General features: G+C 40.3%; 2 protein-coding genes across 3 annotated transcripts; one reads left to right on the top strand and one right to left on the bottom strand.

Moving 5' to 3' along the window:
• Positions 1–115: 115 nt before the first annotated feature.
• LOC110854339 (transmembrane protein 249) lies at positions 116–2,423 on the bottom strand. Of its 2 annotated transcripts, none has more exons than XM_035854940.1 (6): positions 1,901–2,423; positions 1,314–1,482; positions 1,102–1,241; positions 539–659; positions 421–471; positions 116–354 (listed from the first exon to the last, which is right to left on the bottom strand). In XM_035854940.1, exons 1-6 carry the CDS (start codon positions 2,059–2,061, stop codon positions 220–222), a joined length of 777 nt encoding a protein of 258 aa, XP_035710833.1. In that variant the 5' UTR covers positions 2,062–2,423; the 3' UTR covers positions 116–219. The 2 variants fall into 2 exon arrangements, with proteins under 2 accessions (XP_035710833.1, XP_021958460.1); XM_022102768.2 differs by having other exon boundaries at positions 1,910–2,406.
• A 128-nt stretch (positions 2,424–2,551) lies between these two features.
• LOC110854326 (nucleoporin NUP35) lies at positions 2,552–6,032 on the top strand. Its single transcript, XM_022102756.2, has 5 exons — positions 2,552–2,951; positions 3,046–3,560; positions 3,642–3,981; positions 4,432–4,855; positions 4,966–6,032. The coding sequence occupies exons 2-5, from the start codon at positions 3,102–3,104 to the stop codon at positions 5,282–5,284; spliced, it is 1,542 nt and encodes a 513-aa protein (XP_021958448.1). The 5' UTR covers positions 2,552–2,951; positions 3,046–3,101; the 3' UTR covers positions 5,285–6,032.
• Positions 6,033–17,184: the final 11,152 nt, after the last annotated feature.

The raw sequence follows: 17,184 nt of genomic DNA, 5'->3' as shown, positions 1-17,184 counted from the left end.
AAAATAAAATGAACTTTTAATTTTGTGTCATGGGCAAATATTGCATTTTTACCAGAATTTGTTGCAAATGGAAATTATTTTCAGATCTTTCTCTGTGCCGATTAAGATTGTGATGTACATGTTGTAGTAAATGTTTTATCTGCAGTATTTTAGAAATTTGTTTAATTTGTAAAATTTTAATTCGGGTTTCTTCCCGTTACAAATTCATTTTTTGCTTTGTTAATTATTAATTTTCACCGTCTTCACTACTTTCACCTTCTTCCGGTCGGTATCCTCCTCCAATTCGGGTTGAGCTTGGGACACTATCGAGTGCAAATTGGTGGAAGATTTTTGAAACATGATTTGTGCGTCGGTCTGGAAGTTATTATTTGATTAAGCAGGTATTTTACCACAAATTTAAATTAAATTAATTCACATTACCTTGTATCGAATTTTGGAATACGTTTTGAAATGCCAGATAAGGTGTTCTTCCTAATTTTTTTTTGAAAATCATGTAAGTATTACGTATAATTAATTAAATGTTTACGGGTTATCTCACAGATTCATCTTTCCAATCAAAAAAGTTGATCCCGACGCGAGACGCGATTCGCATTCCCATAATTCTCAAGGGGCCTTCAGCCTTGGTCATTCGTGTGATGCGGTGATCATCAATTTCATACCTGTATTTACAAATAAAGGCAGGATCTTGGAATTAATTTCATACCAATTTTTTTTGCAGGGGTGGGTAAATTACTTGGTCAAAATGTCGTATTTTGACCTCTGTTCTTCCTAGGGTTTGGATTTCAGGGGTTGTTACACCCACAAAACGACGAAAGCTGCGGGGAGAATACAATAGTCATTCGAAAATACAGGTTTTGTGAAGAAATTAGCTTTTTATCTTACGCCAAAATACATTGTTTTCATGATTTTTTTGAAAATAAGGTACTTTGACAGGGATAAAAAAGTAATTTCCTAAGAGATTCTGTATTTTCGTACGGCTGTTGTCTTCTCCACGTTGATTTTCGTCTTTTTGTGGGTGTAACAGCCCTAGAAATCCAAACCCTGGGGCTCAAAATACTATATTTTGACAAAATATTTTGCCCATCCCCTGTTCTTTTATACCCTCCCAAAATCAGGGAAAAATATGGATCCCCCAAAGCATCAATCTTCCTGATGAGTCGAATATACACATTTCTGATCTCACTTTGAAAGAGAATCTCTTCATTTTGAAATACACGCACGATGTATTTGCCTTTTCCTCTCTGTTTCAGATACGAATTTAGTAAAATTATGGAGTAATTAAATTTTCATTAAAAGGGGTATGTACCACCCACCCTGGAAACTATCAACTCTCTCCAAGCAAATTTTCCATGCAGGGTCCAACAGCCGATGATGAAAGAGGTGCTGAAGGCGGCAAAGGCCATGGAAAAGGGTCCCAGGAATACCATCGTTATTACCAAAAAGAACAAAGTTAAGGCGATAACTGCAATTCCATACTCGACTCTAAAAAAACATGGAAATTTTGATCATGAAAAAATTGCATGCAAGTAAAATATGCATCTGTTTAAGGTAGCACTCAATGCCTCATCACCAAAATCATTAAAATCAGCACATTTTTAATCATTTCTCCCCTCTGGGAATTTATTTTAAAATTCTGGACGACAAATTTGCCGTCAGTGAGTTGATTGATCGAATGGCGTTGAGTTTTTTAAGCCGGTTTCGACGAGTTCCAATTTTTCTGAAGGCTTCTTAAACTTGAGATCTCCTCCTTCAAAAAGTGTCAAAATCTGGAGTGCATATTTTCAAAAAATTGGGAACTCCCTGCTCTACAAATTTGTCGGTCAGAATTTTAAAATAAATTCCCAGAGCGGAGAAATGATTAAAAATGTGTTGATTTTTGGGAGGGGTCATCGAATGCTACCTTAAGTACCTGTCACTTCTAAAAGAGACGTAAAAATATCCGTCCCCGATGGATTTGAAGGGCCACACTGGATTTTCCTTAAGGCGAACATACAACTCTTCTTCGGGTTTATAACTTCTCCAGTATTTCAATTGCGTCATGAAAGTGTCATCTCGGAACATTTTGAGTTATTTAAAATTGTGGTGTGAAATTATTTTTGCGAAACATTTGGAAATAAAATCGATGTCATTCCAATTTTATTTTTCAGATTATAACACTCGTTTATCACATTGTCGACATTTGATGTCCCCTTGGATAAAATTAATTTTAATAGCTCAAATTAATTAAATTTCAAAAATTTCAAAATAGTTTAAATTTAATAGTAAGATAAGTAGTTATCAGTCTAAAGGAAAGGACAAAAAACATGCAAACTGCATTGCAATTCTTGCTAAGTGTTTTCCACCATGTAGCAAAATTTCAAAAAATTTCGAAATGATGGAATTTAATAGTAAGATAAGTAGTTATCACTGATAACTTATCAGTCAAAAATAAAGTTAAAGAAAAGAAAAGCATGCATAAGTTGCAAGAACGGTTGTGGCGGGTGGCACGAGAATTGTGTAAAACTGAAAAGTCGCTTTTGCCATTTACGCAAAGAAGTGGATTAATAAAACTGTAAAAGATCGTGGCTTTTCTAGTCCTTGCCTTTCGATTTTTGGAATTGACTTTTGTGTGCCGTTTTTGCGAATGTTTGAAACTATTGTTTTTTTATTGGTCAAATAGTTATCTTTAATCGTAATTAATTAATTAGTGTATTCAAGGTGAAGTTAGTAAAGTGAATCGTTTTGAAGGGGGGAACGGACTGATTTCTTTTTTGAGAACTTTCGTCCAATTAATTGAACAGTTTTATTTATATATTTAGTAATAATTAACAATTTAAAATATTAATTTTAACTTAAGGAAAAGACAAAAAAAGTTTTGTATTAGTAAAGTGTAGTAGTAATTAAAATTGCATCGGTTATCTGGTGGAAAAGTGAAGAGAAGAGTAAAAGTGGCCGTTAATTATTATTTCGAGGTAAATAGTGCACACTTTAAAGTTAAATATTAGTTGTTTGTATTAGATTTGATTGAAAATGTGACATTTTTTTATGGTATGGGTGAATTTATAGGAAGTGGAACTCGTCAAACTTGTGGTTATCAGTTGCTCCTCTCGTCCCGTCGAACAATGTCGTCATCATTTTTGAAAACTTCGTCGCCCTACTCGTCATCCTACGGGCATTACGGTGCAGGGACCGTGAATCCGTACGCGAGTTACTTTGGACCTGCACAATCCTCGTCGCCGAGTCATCCTTCTTCCGCCACGTCGCCAGTTTCATCGCCATTTGGTGGGAGCTCCCTTGCCGCCGGGCCGGGAGGCGGATTCAGCATGATGAATCAGGCAACGTCACCGATTTCTTCGCCGTATGGTTATTCTGCCTTTAACAGTCCTGGTCGTCCTGGTGGGATAAGTGGGGGAAGTCCGTCTTATCTTGTGCCACAACCCACTCAGACTAAGATTATCGGCGGCGTGAATACTTCCGGTTTCGTGGGGGGAAGTTCTCATCTTGGAAGGACTACTACCGGTACAAGTCCGACGGCGCCGAGCATGTATGGAAGCGCGTTTTCCAGCCCATTAACTGGCCATGTAAGAATATTATTGGTTATTTTAGCTTGATTGATAACATAATGATTAAGTAATAATTAATTAATTGCTGCTATTTAATAGGACTCTGGTCATCATCATGAACCGATGCATTATTCGCCATCGGGATCAAGTCCGCCACATGGTCCAAATTCGGTCTATTTGCCGTGCTACTTTTTGGGGTTGGATCAACATCAACCGCACCACCACTACGGTGGTTCGCCACCCTCTCCGGGGGGAGGTGGGGGCAATTTTAATGTGTCAGGGTCGCGAGCTATGGGATCTGGGTCGTTTATGAGCCCCCCTAAAAACCTGATAAGGCGAACGGTACTTTTCGAACCCAAGTCATTTCCTGAGAATCAAGGCGTGGAAGAAGTCAGGCCACCAGTGGTGAAGCCGAAGGGGCCGCCGATTCATGGTTTTGGTTAGTAGGACACATTTTATTCAAGGATGAGCTAAATAGTTTGTTAAAATAAAGTATTTTGAGCTCCATTTTTTCAAAGTTTAGATTTCCGGGGGTGTTACACCCATAAAAAGATGAAAATTTGCATGGAGTATACAAAAGTCGTACGAAAATACAATGAAATAATTTACATTTAGTCGCTGTCAAAATACGTTATTTTTAGAAAATCGTGAAACAAAGTTGTATTTTGATAGCTTGAAAATGTAAATTTCTCCACAAAACCTATATTTTTGTAAAACTTTTGTAATCTCCACGCAGATTCTCGTCTTTTTGTGCGTGTAACAGTCCCGGAAATCTAAACTCTGGGAAGAACGGAGTTCAAAATCTTGTATTTTGGTCATCACTGAATTTCAAAATTTTGTACATATATGAAGAATTCAATTAATTAACTTGACCCTTCATTTCCTCCAGGATCTTCGGAAAGCGCGTCAGCAAAAGACTTCTTGGAAGCCGTCATGATCTCAGACTCTTCAGCTGCCAATCCAAAAGACGACGAAGCAACCGGGTCCTCCCCAATGTTTCCTAATATGAAGCGCCCCCAACAACTCGCTCAAACCAGCTCGACCTCCTCATCACCAAAGTGTTGGGTTACCGTATTTGGATTTCCGGGAGGAGCCAGCTCATTCATCGTGACCAATTTCTCCACCTTAGGAAAAATAGTAGAAGTTAAATGTACCCCGGGCTCAAATTGGCTTCATATACGATTCAGCAGTCCGATAGAGGCTCGGCGAGCGTTGTCTAAAAATGGAAAAGTACTAGGACAATCAATCATGGTTGGAGTGATACCAAGTGACTCTAAAGTTATTGAAGATGCAGAAAATGCCAATATTTCGGGGTATGTTTGTCCCCAATTAATCAATAAATGACGCAGTTGATGATCGTTTTGATGGGGAAAGAGTTGAATGAAATCATGACAAGGTATTTATTCATTTCTATTTATTTCAGTGATACAGTTAGTGCTGCTGGAGGAACCACTACAACTCCTTCCAAATCTCCGTCAAGTACCATTCCCATCTTGAGAGAAAGAAACAACGTGGGAAGTTCGACAAGTGGGGATTGCTTAAAGTCTCGAATTCGGCCATTGGCAACGGGATCTCTTCCCCAAAGTTCTGGTTCTGTAACGTCACCACCAAAAAGCATCCCAGATTATTCTTCAATTGTTCGGGAATCGTTTCAAGTTACTAGAAATTCGGATGGTCGACCAGTTCCGGTCGCGTCGACGGGAATTTTAACTAAAGCTATGGAGTACATGTTTGGTTGGTAGTTTATAAGCCAGAGTGCAGCCTTATTTAGCCCGAGTCAGGTTGTTATTAATAATTGAGGTGGGTATAATACGACCACGACAACTTTTTCATTTTTCTACACATTTTGCTCATCTTCCAACTCGTAATTTTGCATGTTCTACGTGTGTGCAAAATTTCAAGTCGATTGGATAAGTTGCACGAGCTTAATTGATAAATAGTCAGACAGACAACCATGACGGGTACGTAAGCCCTGACTCGGGCTAAAAAAAGATGGACTTAGAAAAATGCGTGCCACGCTAAAATTGTTCTGTATGTTTTGTTTTTATATTATGTTTGCCTTTCTATTTATAAGAATTAATTTCTTCATCATGATCCGTTTCCGTTTACGTGTTGGCTGATGTATAAATATACATATTTAATTTAGCGTATTAAACTAGGTCGAATAATTTGTTGACGTAATTTCATGTTAAACTTTATGTTTTTGCAAGTTCTTAAATTTTTTAGATCCTTCCTGGCTGTCTGTCTTCCTGCCGTCTTGTTCTTATTATTATTATTAAGATAGATTTAGTACTATACGTTTACTATTAGGAATTACACATGTCTATTTTAAACAGGGATTTGCTATGTTATGTTAAATCATGGATGAGTATAAGTGTTCCTGAAATAAGAGGATTTTGTTACATAGATAAGAATACACAAAAGTGAAACAATTACAAAAAATATAAGCAATTATTCATGTAAAAAATATAAACTAAACACAAAAATCTACAGTTTCATTTGGGACGCACTTCTAAATTTTTGTACGAATTGGCCAGATTACGACTAACCGTCCCCCCGTGGTAGGCTTGGCCATTCATATGTTTTAAAAAAAAATATTTTCTATAATTTGACATCAAATTTTTGAAGTATTTAGTAAACACTTGAAAAATAGTAGTCAAGAGGAAGGATTCGTAAATAGTGGGGACTCACTTCTTTAAAATCTTGACCTTTCCAAGTTGCATTTACTACGCAGTTGTAAGTTATTCTTAGCCAAATTATAGCTTAAAATGGCAACCACCCACTTATGTGACCCCCACTGGGCAGATATTACTCATTTTCAAACTTATCCAAGGTCTTGTTGAGATACGCATTTTAATTTAAGTTGGTCAAAATCGGATCAATGCATGGTTAGTTCGTTATCATGTTGCACGCACAGGCTTACCGGTTCCGTATGATAAGCCCTGACTTGGATTATAAAGTCATATTAGATTTATTACATGGGTGTGTGTATCACCTCCCTACGTTCCAGACTGCACGTCAAACCGTAAAACGCGTGGTTTCATATTTCTTTATCATAAACAACCAAAATTAGAGCACGCATTTTGTTTTCTTCTCCCCGTTCCTAGAGACAATTCTAATTTTGGGACAATTACTGTGCTCCCAGAATGAAATTTAAAACCGGAGAAAGTTGAAGCATGTCGTATCTCACGTATACATACGAATCCATAAATCGTACCACCCCACGTGCCAGGTACAAATAGAAATCCATCCATTGATACATACATGGCTTCATCCAGTGTCATTCGTTCGTTGCAGTGCTTCCGGTAAAGTAACCACGTGCATGAAATAACGGGGAGAAAGTGGTTTTTTGCAGGTAAATATTTTAACCTGGGAGAAATGCAAGGCGCAAGAAACTAGTTTCCGCCGCTGTAAATAGTTCATACGGCGCGAGGCTAAATAGTGCATATTTCTTACACTTTCTCCCAGTTTCTTGCACCTCGTATTTCTGGCATTTCTTAGTTTCCAGTGCAAGAAATGCAGCAAACCTGCAAGAAACGAAACCCTGTTTTCCGTTGCCCCACATTTTTCGATTAAATAAATAGATCAAAATTCAATTGTTCCTCCAACTAGTTTAGCTTATCTTCCTCCCATAAATAAATGATCCCTTCCCATTTTCTCAATGTCTCAATCTCACTTTCCCAACCAACCAACTCAATACTTACCCCTCCAGCAAGAAGAGAAAGCCATGCATGCCATGCCGTGCAATAGGAAGGAGAAAGCCGGAAGCTACATAACCCAACATGGTGATGTTCTGACGTGACGTGACGTGATGACCATCACCGTCGTCCTCGTCGTTAGTTTAGTTTGTTGTTATTGTGCTTCCTTTCAGACAGTGGCCGCGGAAGCCGTGGGGACATGTGGGGACATTAACATTGTAGGATGGGGGGAGGGACGGGTTTGTATAGCATGGGGAGATGATGGGGACATTGAACAACCGTGGGGACATTGTCACACAGCTTCCGCGGCCACTGCTTCCTTTCACTTTAACTTTCTCCGTCCGTCCACAAGTCGAACTCACCACGAGGAGACTACAAAGCAAGGAAACCCGGAGAGAGAAAAAAAGAGGAAGAAAGAGATTTGAGGCTTCAACAATCAGAAGAATGAAATCCGTGCGTCTTCTTCTTCTTCTTCGTCAATCCGGATTGTGGCGTTGGACTGGAGACTCACTTTTTTTTCTTTTAGGAATGAATGACTTGAATCCCAAGATTTCCTTGGTACACAACACACAATGATTTACAAGACTTGTACTCCATTTCATTTCGCCATTGTGGAATTCTCTAATAGTAAGTCCTACATACACGAAGGAAGTTGTGTGCAGGGTTTCGTTGTAGGTTTTAAGAAGTGGGAAAAATCGGTTTTAACCAGTTTTGGACATTGAGTTTTGGACGATCAAAAGTGTAAAAAATAGAAAATGGACCACAATGTTACAAGCTCTTCATTACTAAATCTTTCGATAACGTGTAATCTTCTCTTCTCTTAATTCTTAATTCTTCTCTTAATTCCACACTCAAATGCTCAAGCATTTGAGTGTGGAATATGCATGTTTAGAAAATTTCTTAATTTCAATAAAACATGTGAAAATAATAGTTTTCCAGATCTCGTGGTATTACACACACACGCCAAAATCCTCTAAATTAATGAGAGATTGCATATTTGTGTTTAAATTTGCAAAAAATTAAGATTAACCTGCAAGATTCTGACCCATTTTCCAATGTTGCACGCTTTTGCACAGGTTAGACTTATTATTATTATATTTTTATTATTTTATTTTGGCGTCGAAATCATTCAATTTCTCAAATTCTAGACACCAAATTGAATAAGTTTTAAGCCAAAATAAAATAAACTGATGTTAAATAATACAATAATTCGCCTGTTTCGGCTAACGTAATCGTGCATCACTTGGAACTCTAATAACAAATGGAGCAGTATTTTGCACCATTTTGATGCTTTTGGACATTACGTGGTCTAACATTTGGTCTTTTGAACAACGTTTTTGCACATTTGGGACAGTTTTGTAAATTATCGACGTCCAACATTATTTCGTCCATTTTTGACTTCCAACATTACTATTTTTGCATAATTTGAACTTCCAAAATTATATTGTGCATTTTTGGACGTTTTTAAACCGTGTCAAAAAGCGTCTAAAAGCTATCCAGTCCAAAAGTAGTTGTATCCGTCTAAAGCGAAACACTGCTTACTTATATGCGGGTAGTAGATACTTAACTAGCTGCTACTCCCTCTCGAGCAGCTTTCACAACAACAACAACCAACTTTCGACGGACAACACACCAACCAAGCAACCAAATTACTATTGCATTTCATTGCGAGATAACAAGTCAGATTGGATTCTTGTTGAGGAGAAGAAACTTTAGATTACACGAGACTTTCTTTTTTTCCTTGAACTTCTTTTTCACAATCTGAGATTCAGCAGCTCCGGGTTTGAATTGAACTGATGACGATGTTTCGAGATATCGGGAGTCAAGTACTTTGTGGTTGCTGCAGGTCGATTGTGTTTGATTTGTGCTCTGCCCACCAACCAGATTTTGAAACTGTGGGATGAAATGAAAGTCAGGTCAAAATTGAGGCAGTGGCCGCGGAAGGGTGTGGGAGGACAGAGGGACAATGTCCGCACGGTTGTTCGATGTCCGTATCTTGTATAAACCCGTTCCTCCCCGATTCTGCATGTTAATGTCCCCACGGCTTCCGCGGCCACTGGAAAAATGCAGGCTACTCATATGTATGAACATGGTACAGTGGCCGCGGAAAGGATGGAAAATTTCTTACTTATCAGTAGCCGCGGAAGCGTTGGGACAGGGGGACAATGTCCCCACGGTTGTTCGATGTCCGCATCATCTCCCCATCGTATATAAACCCCTCCCTTCCCTATCCTACAATGTTAATGCCCCCGATGTCCCCACAGCTTCCGTGTCCGCGGCCACTGAATTTGGATACTAATGCGTCACGCGGTAAATAGGCAGCTCCTGTGGGACAAGCAGTCAAGTAATGATTCTGGGAAAAAAAGTTTATTTTTTTCCCTGACTCTTCAACTATGATTGATACATAGACGGGTGCGCAGTGACCGCGGAAGTGTGCGTAGGGACAGGGGGGCAATGTCCCCACGGTTGTTCGATGTCCACATCATCTGCCCATCTTAAACCCCTCCCTCCCCTCTCCTACAATTTTTAATGTCCCCACAGCTTCCGCGGCCACTGTGCACATGCATCAAGAGACCTCACAATAATTGACGCTGGACTGGACCAAAATAGTTACATGACTAACTTGAAATTAGTTTTGTTAAGTGCAGCAGCACCAGCAGAAAAGCAGGCATGACGAAGAGATTGAGTAAAGGGGGCAAGGACATCATGAAAAACTGCCGGAAATTGGGTAGAAGAGAAAGTAGCAGCACTGGTTGATGAAATTCTCAGCTTTAATGGTACTTTCACCCAGCCAGGGCAAAGTTGATACATGGATTTACTTAGTGTGCATGTGATGCGGTGGTGAAAGTTGCTGGCTTGTCAATGAACCAGATAGACTCATCTTTCTTCCTCTGACAAGGGAGGTCTCCCAGCGGATGCTCTCCGATTTTGAGCAAATTAGTGTTAATCGGTGACATATTTAATTAGGATGAAATTTGCGAAAGACACGATCTCCGAATGGGCACGTTTGGCAGAGATATTTGCATCCAAAGAGGAGAAAACGCGTCCTAAATTTGACAAATTTTACAACTTCAAGATTTCTTAGAAAATGTAAGGCTTTGATACCAATCAAGTAAAACAACATAAATTAAAAATAATATTAAGTTTTAGATATGTGGAGCATCAGAAAATGCGCAGAAAATTTGCAAAGTGTAAAATTTGTCGAACTTTAAGGCGCGTTTTCTCCTCTTGGGATGCAAACATCTCTGCCAAACGTGCCCATTGGGAGATCGTGTCTTACGCAAATTTCATCCTAATTAAATTTGTCATCGATTCACACTAATTTGCTCAAAATCGGATCGCATACGCTGGGAGACCTCCATTTATTATTTTGTGGTATAGTATAAATTTGGAATTTCATATATGAAACAAAAGTGAAGTTTATGTATCGTCATTTGAGTGACGACATGTCACCGCGACGTTGTGTGACGGAAGGGAAATGAGTGGCGACGGGTATACGTATTTAGAAAGTGGAATCTGTTGCTCAACAAGGAGGAGGTTGTCTGCTGTCTCTCGAGTGAATCAAAATGTCATGTCCATTTAGATCAAAAGAAGAAGGTAACCTGCTTCTACAGGACTGAATACTGTGAATGGGCTGGTGGTGCACAGTGGCCGCGGAGGCGTGCATGGGACAGAGGGACAATGTCCTCAGGATTATTCGATGTCCGCATCATCTCCCCATCTTATATAAACCCTTCCCTCCCCCCATCCTACAATTTTAACGTCTCCAGATGTCCCCCCAGCTTCCGCGGACACTGGAAGGACTACTCAAGTGTATGTATATGATGCAGTAGCCTTGGAAGCGTGAGGACAGAGGGACAATGTCCCCACGGTTGATCGATGTCTCCATCATCTGCCCATGTTATATAAACCCCTACCTCCCCCATCCTACAATTTTAACGTCCCCCGATGTCCCCACACCTTCCGCGGCCACTGTTTGGTCTGGTCTGGTCTGGTTTAATAGCCTTTAATGTTAGCCAACTGAAGGCTCAAGGAAACCAAACCACTGTGTGCCCTTTAATTTAATGCTTTTATGTCATGTCATCTCCGTACATACCACTTTACAAGAGAGGCAACAAGTCGTGTGGGTGGGTGTACCGGGTTCAAAATTGATTCTCAAGGATTTTTCGGTAAAGTTTGTCTGTAATTAAACTCCAATAGGATAATGTCAAATTTAATGTGATTTCCAATTCTAGACGTGAAAATAGTATGGAAATTGGCCTATTTTTCATGTTCGCAAGTCTGCAGAAAAATTGGCCAATTTTCACCAACCCAACTTTATTTTTATTCGGGATTATGTAACAGCGGAAGTCTGTAGGGAAAAAATTGGCCAATTTTCACCCATTTTCTGGCTGGAATATGTAACAGCGTGCGTGCGTGGGGTGATGATGAGGGGTTTAATTTCATGTCAGATTTAATTTACGGGAAGAATCTTGTATAATTAATTACGCCAATTTTGACAGTATCAAAGAAGATGCTTCTATTTTTTGCCATGAAAAAAATATTGCTGCAAATCGTGAATACGCGAATCGTGATGCCACTCAGTTGTTTATGCTATGAGCTATTTTTGCATAAATCTTGTATAATTAATTAAACAAATTTTATCAAAGATTTTTGACATAAAAAAAAACTATTTTGGGTGGTACCGAAGATCGTGAATACATGAACCCACTTTTATTCAGAGCTATTTTTACATCAAAAGCTGGTGGTTTGGTTTTCATTCATACCAAATATTTCATGAGGGACGACGTCATTTCGATGAATGGACACCTAAAAATGCTTTCACCACCATACCACGACCGCCGCAATATGTACGACTACGATACGGACGAGTAATTCACCACACCGCACATGCATACATAAACCTGGTGTAATTTAGTCTAATCTGCGTACTGGCAAAATTCTACGCTATCCTCTGCGGAAATTACATTTGTGTTTGTTACATCCGTCTGGTGTTGTCTCGTAATGAGTAAATATTGGCGAATATGCTTCCACGCGGATATGTATGTATGCAGACCTCGACTAAATGCACGTTACCCAACTACACTAAAGATTTGGCTGGTACACTCTAAAAAATCCGGGTGACAAAGGTGATCGGGGACTTACCAAACTGTTAGAAATCTGGTATTGTCACCCTGATATTGATTTATCGGTATTAAATTTGCTACCGCTTGATACTAAAATTATACCCGTCCGTGAAAATTTACATGGTAAAATTTTAATACGCAGCTGTTACTACACGGTATTCCTTATGAATACCACTTTGGTAGAGTCATATTTATGAATACCGTTTGGTATTATGTTAATACTGGATGGATCCTCTTTGGCTTCCAACCGTGCACGACGTGTCTCTCTCTCGCTCTGCAACTGGATTCTCTCTCTCCCATCTGGGTCGCGGGTGTGCCAGGGCAAGTCAAGTGTGTCCCAGGCTTTTCGCCCTGTGAGCCTCGTCCACTCACACCCCCCACCTGCGTGCCTGGTGACACCCCCTGCCACACCCGTCCCAGCAACGACAAGCTGAGCCATCAGGCGAAGACGGATCTCGCCGGACTCTATGCACGGGGGGATCTACGCCAGGAGGACTCCCCCAGGTAGGTCATTGTTTGGTATATCGGGGTAGTGACCGTGGGGGGTGGTTGGTGGGAGAGTGAGGACGGGGTCGTGCATGGCGGTGGGCAGCGTAGTCGGGCCTACGGGGGTCCCATGACCCGGTTGTGCTGTGAGGGGTGAAGGGGCAAGTGGGTAGTGTCACTCGGCCCTGGTCACACTGTGTGACCGTGAAGGGGACACGTAGCCCGTGCCCGAGAGGGTGCTAAGGTAGTTCGTGGTCCGTGGACGCCCCGCCCAACAACCTTCACTCATCATGCTTCCGCCTTCGCGACGCCGTCCTCATTTGGATATCACCATCTTCTCTCGGGATCTGCCGATGATCCCTATCACTCATTTGTCCTATCTGGTGTCCAGGTAGTCAGAGCCGAATGGACCTCTGGGCCACATTCCCAGAGGTGATAGTGGTTTTTTTGGCTCTACACCATAGCCAGGTTTTCCCATTATTCCTCTGACTACTTTATTTTACTCTATTTACATTTACATATCTAACTCTGTAATCTCTATATTGATGAGGGCTCATGGCCATATCAAATGCTAATAAATTGAATATGAATGAATGTTAATACTGGATTTCTAAGAGTGTATGCCTTAACTTGGTGATAGACTGTCACCAAGTTAGAGATGGGTGTTCCCACGTGGTGCAATCCAGCGGTGACATATTATCACCATCAGGTAAAGTTACATATAAGTACTTGGTGATAATCCGGTTATAAAATTTCTTAGCGTGTATAATCTTTTAATATTCAAAATTCCATTAACGTGTGTCCTCATCATTACATAATCTCCAGTCCTCCCTACAGATCGATTAAGGCAAACCCTACGTCCATATTATGACGAAGGCAAATATGTCTACGTGTATACAAATATTATTTATTGTCTGTTGCGTATACGCCTGTTATGCAATAGATACATAGATATGCAAATTATATTGCGTTACGTGTCTTGATGAGTTTTAGCTTCAGTAATTCGTAAATATTCACGACATGCGAGCAAAAAGCATTCCTTTCTTATTGTCGAGATGCACGCTAGACTGGATTTGAATGAATTTGAATGAATGGTAACAAACAGTTTTGTAACGGAGAAAGCGGGTACGGGGTTTGGTTGCACAATTTCATATGTTTTATACATAGCGACCTTGTCGATGGACAGTGACCGCGGAACCTGGAGGGGACAGAGGGACAATGTCCCCACGGTGGTTCGATATCCGCATCATCTCCCTACGTTATACATATAAACCCCTTCCTCCCCTATCCTACAATGTTAATGTCCCCACATGTCCCCCCGCTTCCGCGGCCACTGGGAGAATTCAGGCTACTCAAATATATGAACATGATTCAGTGGCCGCGGAAGTGTGGGGACGGAGAGACAATGTTCCCACGGTTATTCGATGTCCGCGTCATCTGCCCATGTTATATGAACCTCTGCCTTCCCCTTATCGTACAATGTTAATGTCCCCACACGACTTCCGCGGCCACTGGACTATGTACGAGTTAAAAGCAAAGTCAAATCCGTCAACTTCTCACTTTGCTTTAATCCCCCTGAGAAAACGGAAATGGAGATGAAACCAAGTAGGCAACCAAATACCGTGGAATCAATATCAATCTAATCCCATGAGGTCGTCCCTCCTCCGCCCATCAGACAGATGGAAATATGTATGGAAAACATTGTTTAAGGGTGCAAGTAAGTTTAACCACGTGCAAGAAATAACGGGGAGAAAGTGGTTTCTTGCAGGGAAATATTTTGACCTGGGAGAAATGCAAGGCGCAAGAAATAACGCCCCGCCGATATTCTTCACGCGGCTAAAATGGCGCATATTTCTTGTACATATACATACATTTCTTATATATCTTTCTCCCAGTTTCTTGCACCTCGCATTTCTCGCGTTTCTTATGGCTCTGTAGCGAAAGAAATGTATGTAGCAAACCCGCAAGAAACGAAACACTGAATTGTATCTAAAAGTTTCCAAGTTTCTCAACAATTGTTTCCGAAGAACCTTGGTTTTAAAAATTTCTCTATTTTAGACGATCCTCCAGAATCGAAAAGAATGATTGAGTGACTATCTGACAGTTTGGTTTTAGTTTACATTACAGACTGACTTTTGACATTCCTTCCGCGGCGAAGTACTTTCTCCTCTCATATCCAATTCAGATGAGCTGAGGGAGTCCCTACATGGTTCCAGCAGTAGCCGCGGAAGCGGGTGTGGGGACATTGGCCCACCAGAAAGTTAATAAGCCCCTCCTCCTATCCCACATTCATACCTGTTCACTTTCATTCATTTGAGTGGTTACGATGGTGAGTGATAATGAAAAAAGAATTTCTTGTCATTTGAATGAAAATGATTGATAGATTCAGTCATTTCCATAGAAACTTAATATTACATATAAATTAAATTGGTCATTTCAGATGAATGACTATGAATGAAAGGATTTCTCACTCATTTAAATTTTCACCTTAATTAATACATAGGGCGAAGAAATGAAGTCCGATGAAGTGGAATGAAATGAATTTGAAAAAAATGAATAAATGTGAATGAAAATTAATCTTCACTCAGAAATCGGGATGACTGACTTTTGAATGAAAACTAAATTTTTGAACAGGTATTCTCACAATGCAAATGTGTCCCCATAACTTCCGCCGCCACTGCATGGATGCATCGGATCAGCCTTCATTTACTTACTTTTTTGGTTTCTTCTTCTTCTTGAAGCCAAAGAGTCAAATTGCATCCGGTCACGTTCACCAGGCCGATGGCGATTGATGAGAAGAAGGAATCTCATCTTCTTCTTGCCCACATCCGTTGTTTCCTCTTTTCAATCACGGTCCATTCATCTTCAGTGATATCGGCATGATTTAGCGGAAAAGTAGACGAGAAAATTTGCAGGGACAAAAAAGCAGTGAAAGTCGCCTCGCAAGTAAGCATTTCAGAATGAAACACGCTGATAATTTTCTGGCGGTGAAAGTCGCCTTGCTTGATGCGCGTGCATTATAAGTAACAGTGGCCGCGGAAGCCGTAGGGACATCTGGGGACATTAACATTGTGAGATGGGGGAGGGACGGGTTTATATAACATGGGGAGATCATGCGGCCATCGAATAACCGTGGGGAAATTGTCCCTCTGTCCCAACGCTTCCGCGGCTACTGATAAGTAAGAAATTTTCGTTGATAATTTTCAGGCGGTGAAAGTCTTGATGCGATAAGAATTTGGTGCATTTCTTACAGAATGAGACACGCTGATTGGATTATTCTTCCGCGATCTCATACCCAAAAGTTTTTAATCTCGTAAAAGTTACAAAGTGTAAAGTTATCCAGTAAATTTTGTGGCATTATCAGCAACAAAGTGAGCACTAAATTTCACTAGGGACAGTTTGGTGGGATGATAAATATGTATATTGACTTACCTGACAGGGTCCGATAAAGGTGATCAAGCTCCGTTTTGAAGGATTAGTTGGGCTAGTTTATTGGGTACGAAATTAAACAAGAAGAATCCGACTAGGTACATAAGTCTCATGGGCGAATTATGCATGTATTAATAGCCTATTCATAATTTAAGTAGGTCACTTAATAAAAATTGTAACTCAAATATTTACATAGTTCAGAAATCCATGCCCAATTTTGCATTCATCCAGTGGAGAAAGTTTTCAGACACCGAACTGGATCCTCCATGCACCCACGAGACACGGGGATACATAAATAAGTAATACGAACCTTACTAACCGGCTATTAATTTGGACGTGGGCTTTGAAAGAGTGGAGGAGGCGACTCATATATATTTCTGCATCCTTGAAGGTCACCCCATATTATTAACGAGGTAAAAGAAGTGATGCGGAGTTTTTGTGATCGTTTTGTCCGTCCGTCCGTACTAAGCATGAATTTACTTACTTACTAAATGGTGTAAGCCGCTTTATGTTATCGTTTTGTCCGTCCGTCCGTCCATCCGTGTGTAAGCAGGCTAAATATTTCCAGAACGCCTGAACACAATCAAACGTCGTTTTCGCCATTTTTGAGCCTGTTCAGAGCTGGAGTCCCTGCAGCCAAGGTCGAAATGACCCTGGCGTGAGGTCAAAAGTCAAGTTGGACCTTGATTTTCATAACTATGATGGTGACTAATTTTAAGTAAATAAGGTCAAAGGTCGCTTCAAGTACGCATTTAATTCACTCAGTTTCCGCCAGTTTATTATATCTGCTCCAATTTATTATGGATGACATAATAATATCCCACCTGTTTTACCATTCCTCCATTATTAACCCGCCCTCTCGACCTTTTCTACTGTACAATCGGTCATACATATCATCATAAA

This window comes from Folsomia candida, unplaced genomic scaffold (assembly GCF_002217175.1).
Source record: "Folsomia candida strain VU population unplaced genomic scaffold, ASM221717v1 Fcan01_Sc009, whole genome shotgun sequence".
In the NCBI taxonomy this organism is placed as follows: domain Eukaryota; kingdom Metazoa; phylum Arthropoda; class Collembola; order Entomobryomorpha; family Isotomidae; genus Folsomia; species Folsomia candida.
Note: the sequence above shows the minus strand (reverse complement) of the source record. Positions and strands in the feature narration are given on the sequence as shown.

What these genes read in the sequence shown, in the direction of transcription:
- LOC110854339 (XM_035854940.1), bottom strand. Translation starts at nt 2,061, where the DNA reads ATGTTCCGAGATGACACTTTCATGACGCAATTGAAATACTGGAGAAGT. An exon ending in AGAAGTGACAGGTACTTAAG is followed by an intron (nt 1,483 to 1,900) that starts GTAGCATTCGAT and finishes ATGTTTTTTTAG; the next exon opens with AGTCGAGTATGGAATTGCAG. An exon ending in TTTTCCCTGATTTTGGGAGG is followed by an intron (nt 660 to 1,101) that starts GTATAAAAGAAC and finishes TTGTAAATACAG; the next exon opens with GTATGAAATTGATGATCACC.
- LOC110854326 (XM_022102756.2), top strand. Translation starts at nt 3,102, where the DNA reads ATGTCGTCATCATTTTTGAAAACTTCGTCGCCCTACTCGTCATCCTAC. An exon ending in GCCGCCGATTCATGGTTTTG is followed by an intron (nt 3,982 to 4,431) that starts GTTAGTAGGACA and finishes CATTTCCTCCAG; the next exon opens with GATCTTCGGAAAGCGCGTCA. An exon ending in GAAAATGCCAATATTTCGGG is followed by an intron (nt 4,856 to 4,965) that starts GTATGTTTGTCC and finishes TATTTATTTCAG; the next exon opens with TGATACAGTTAGTGCTGCTG.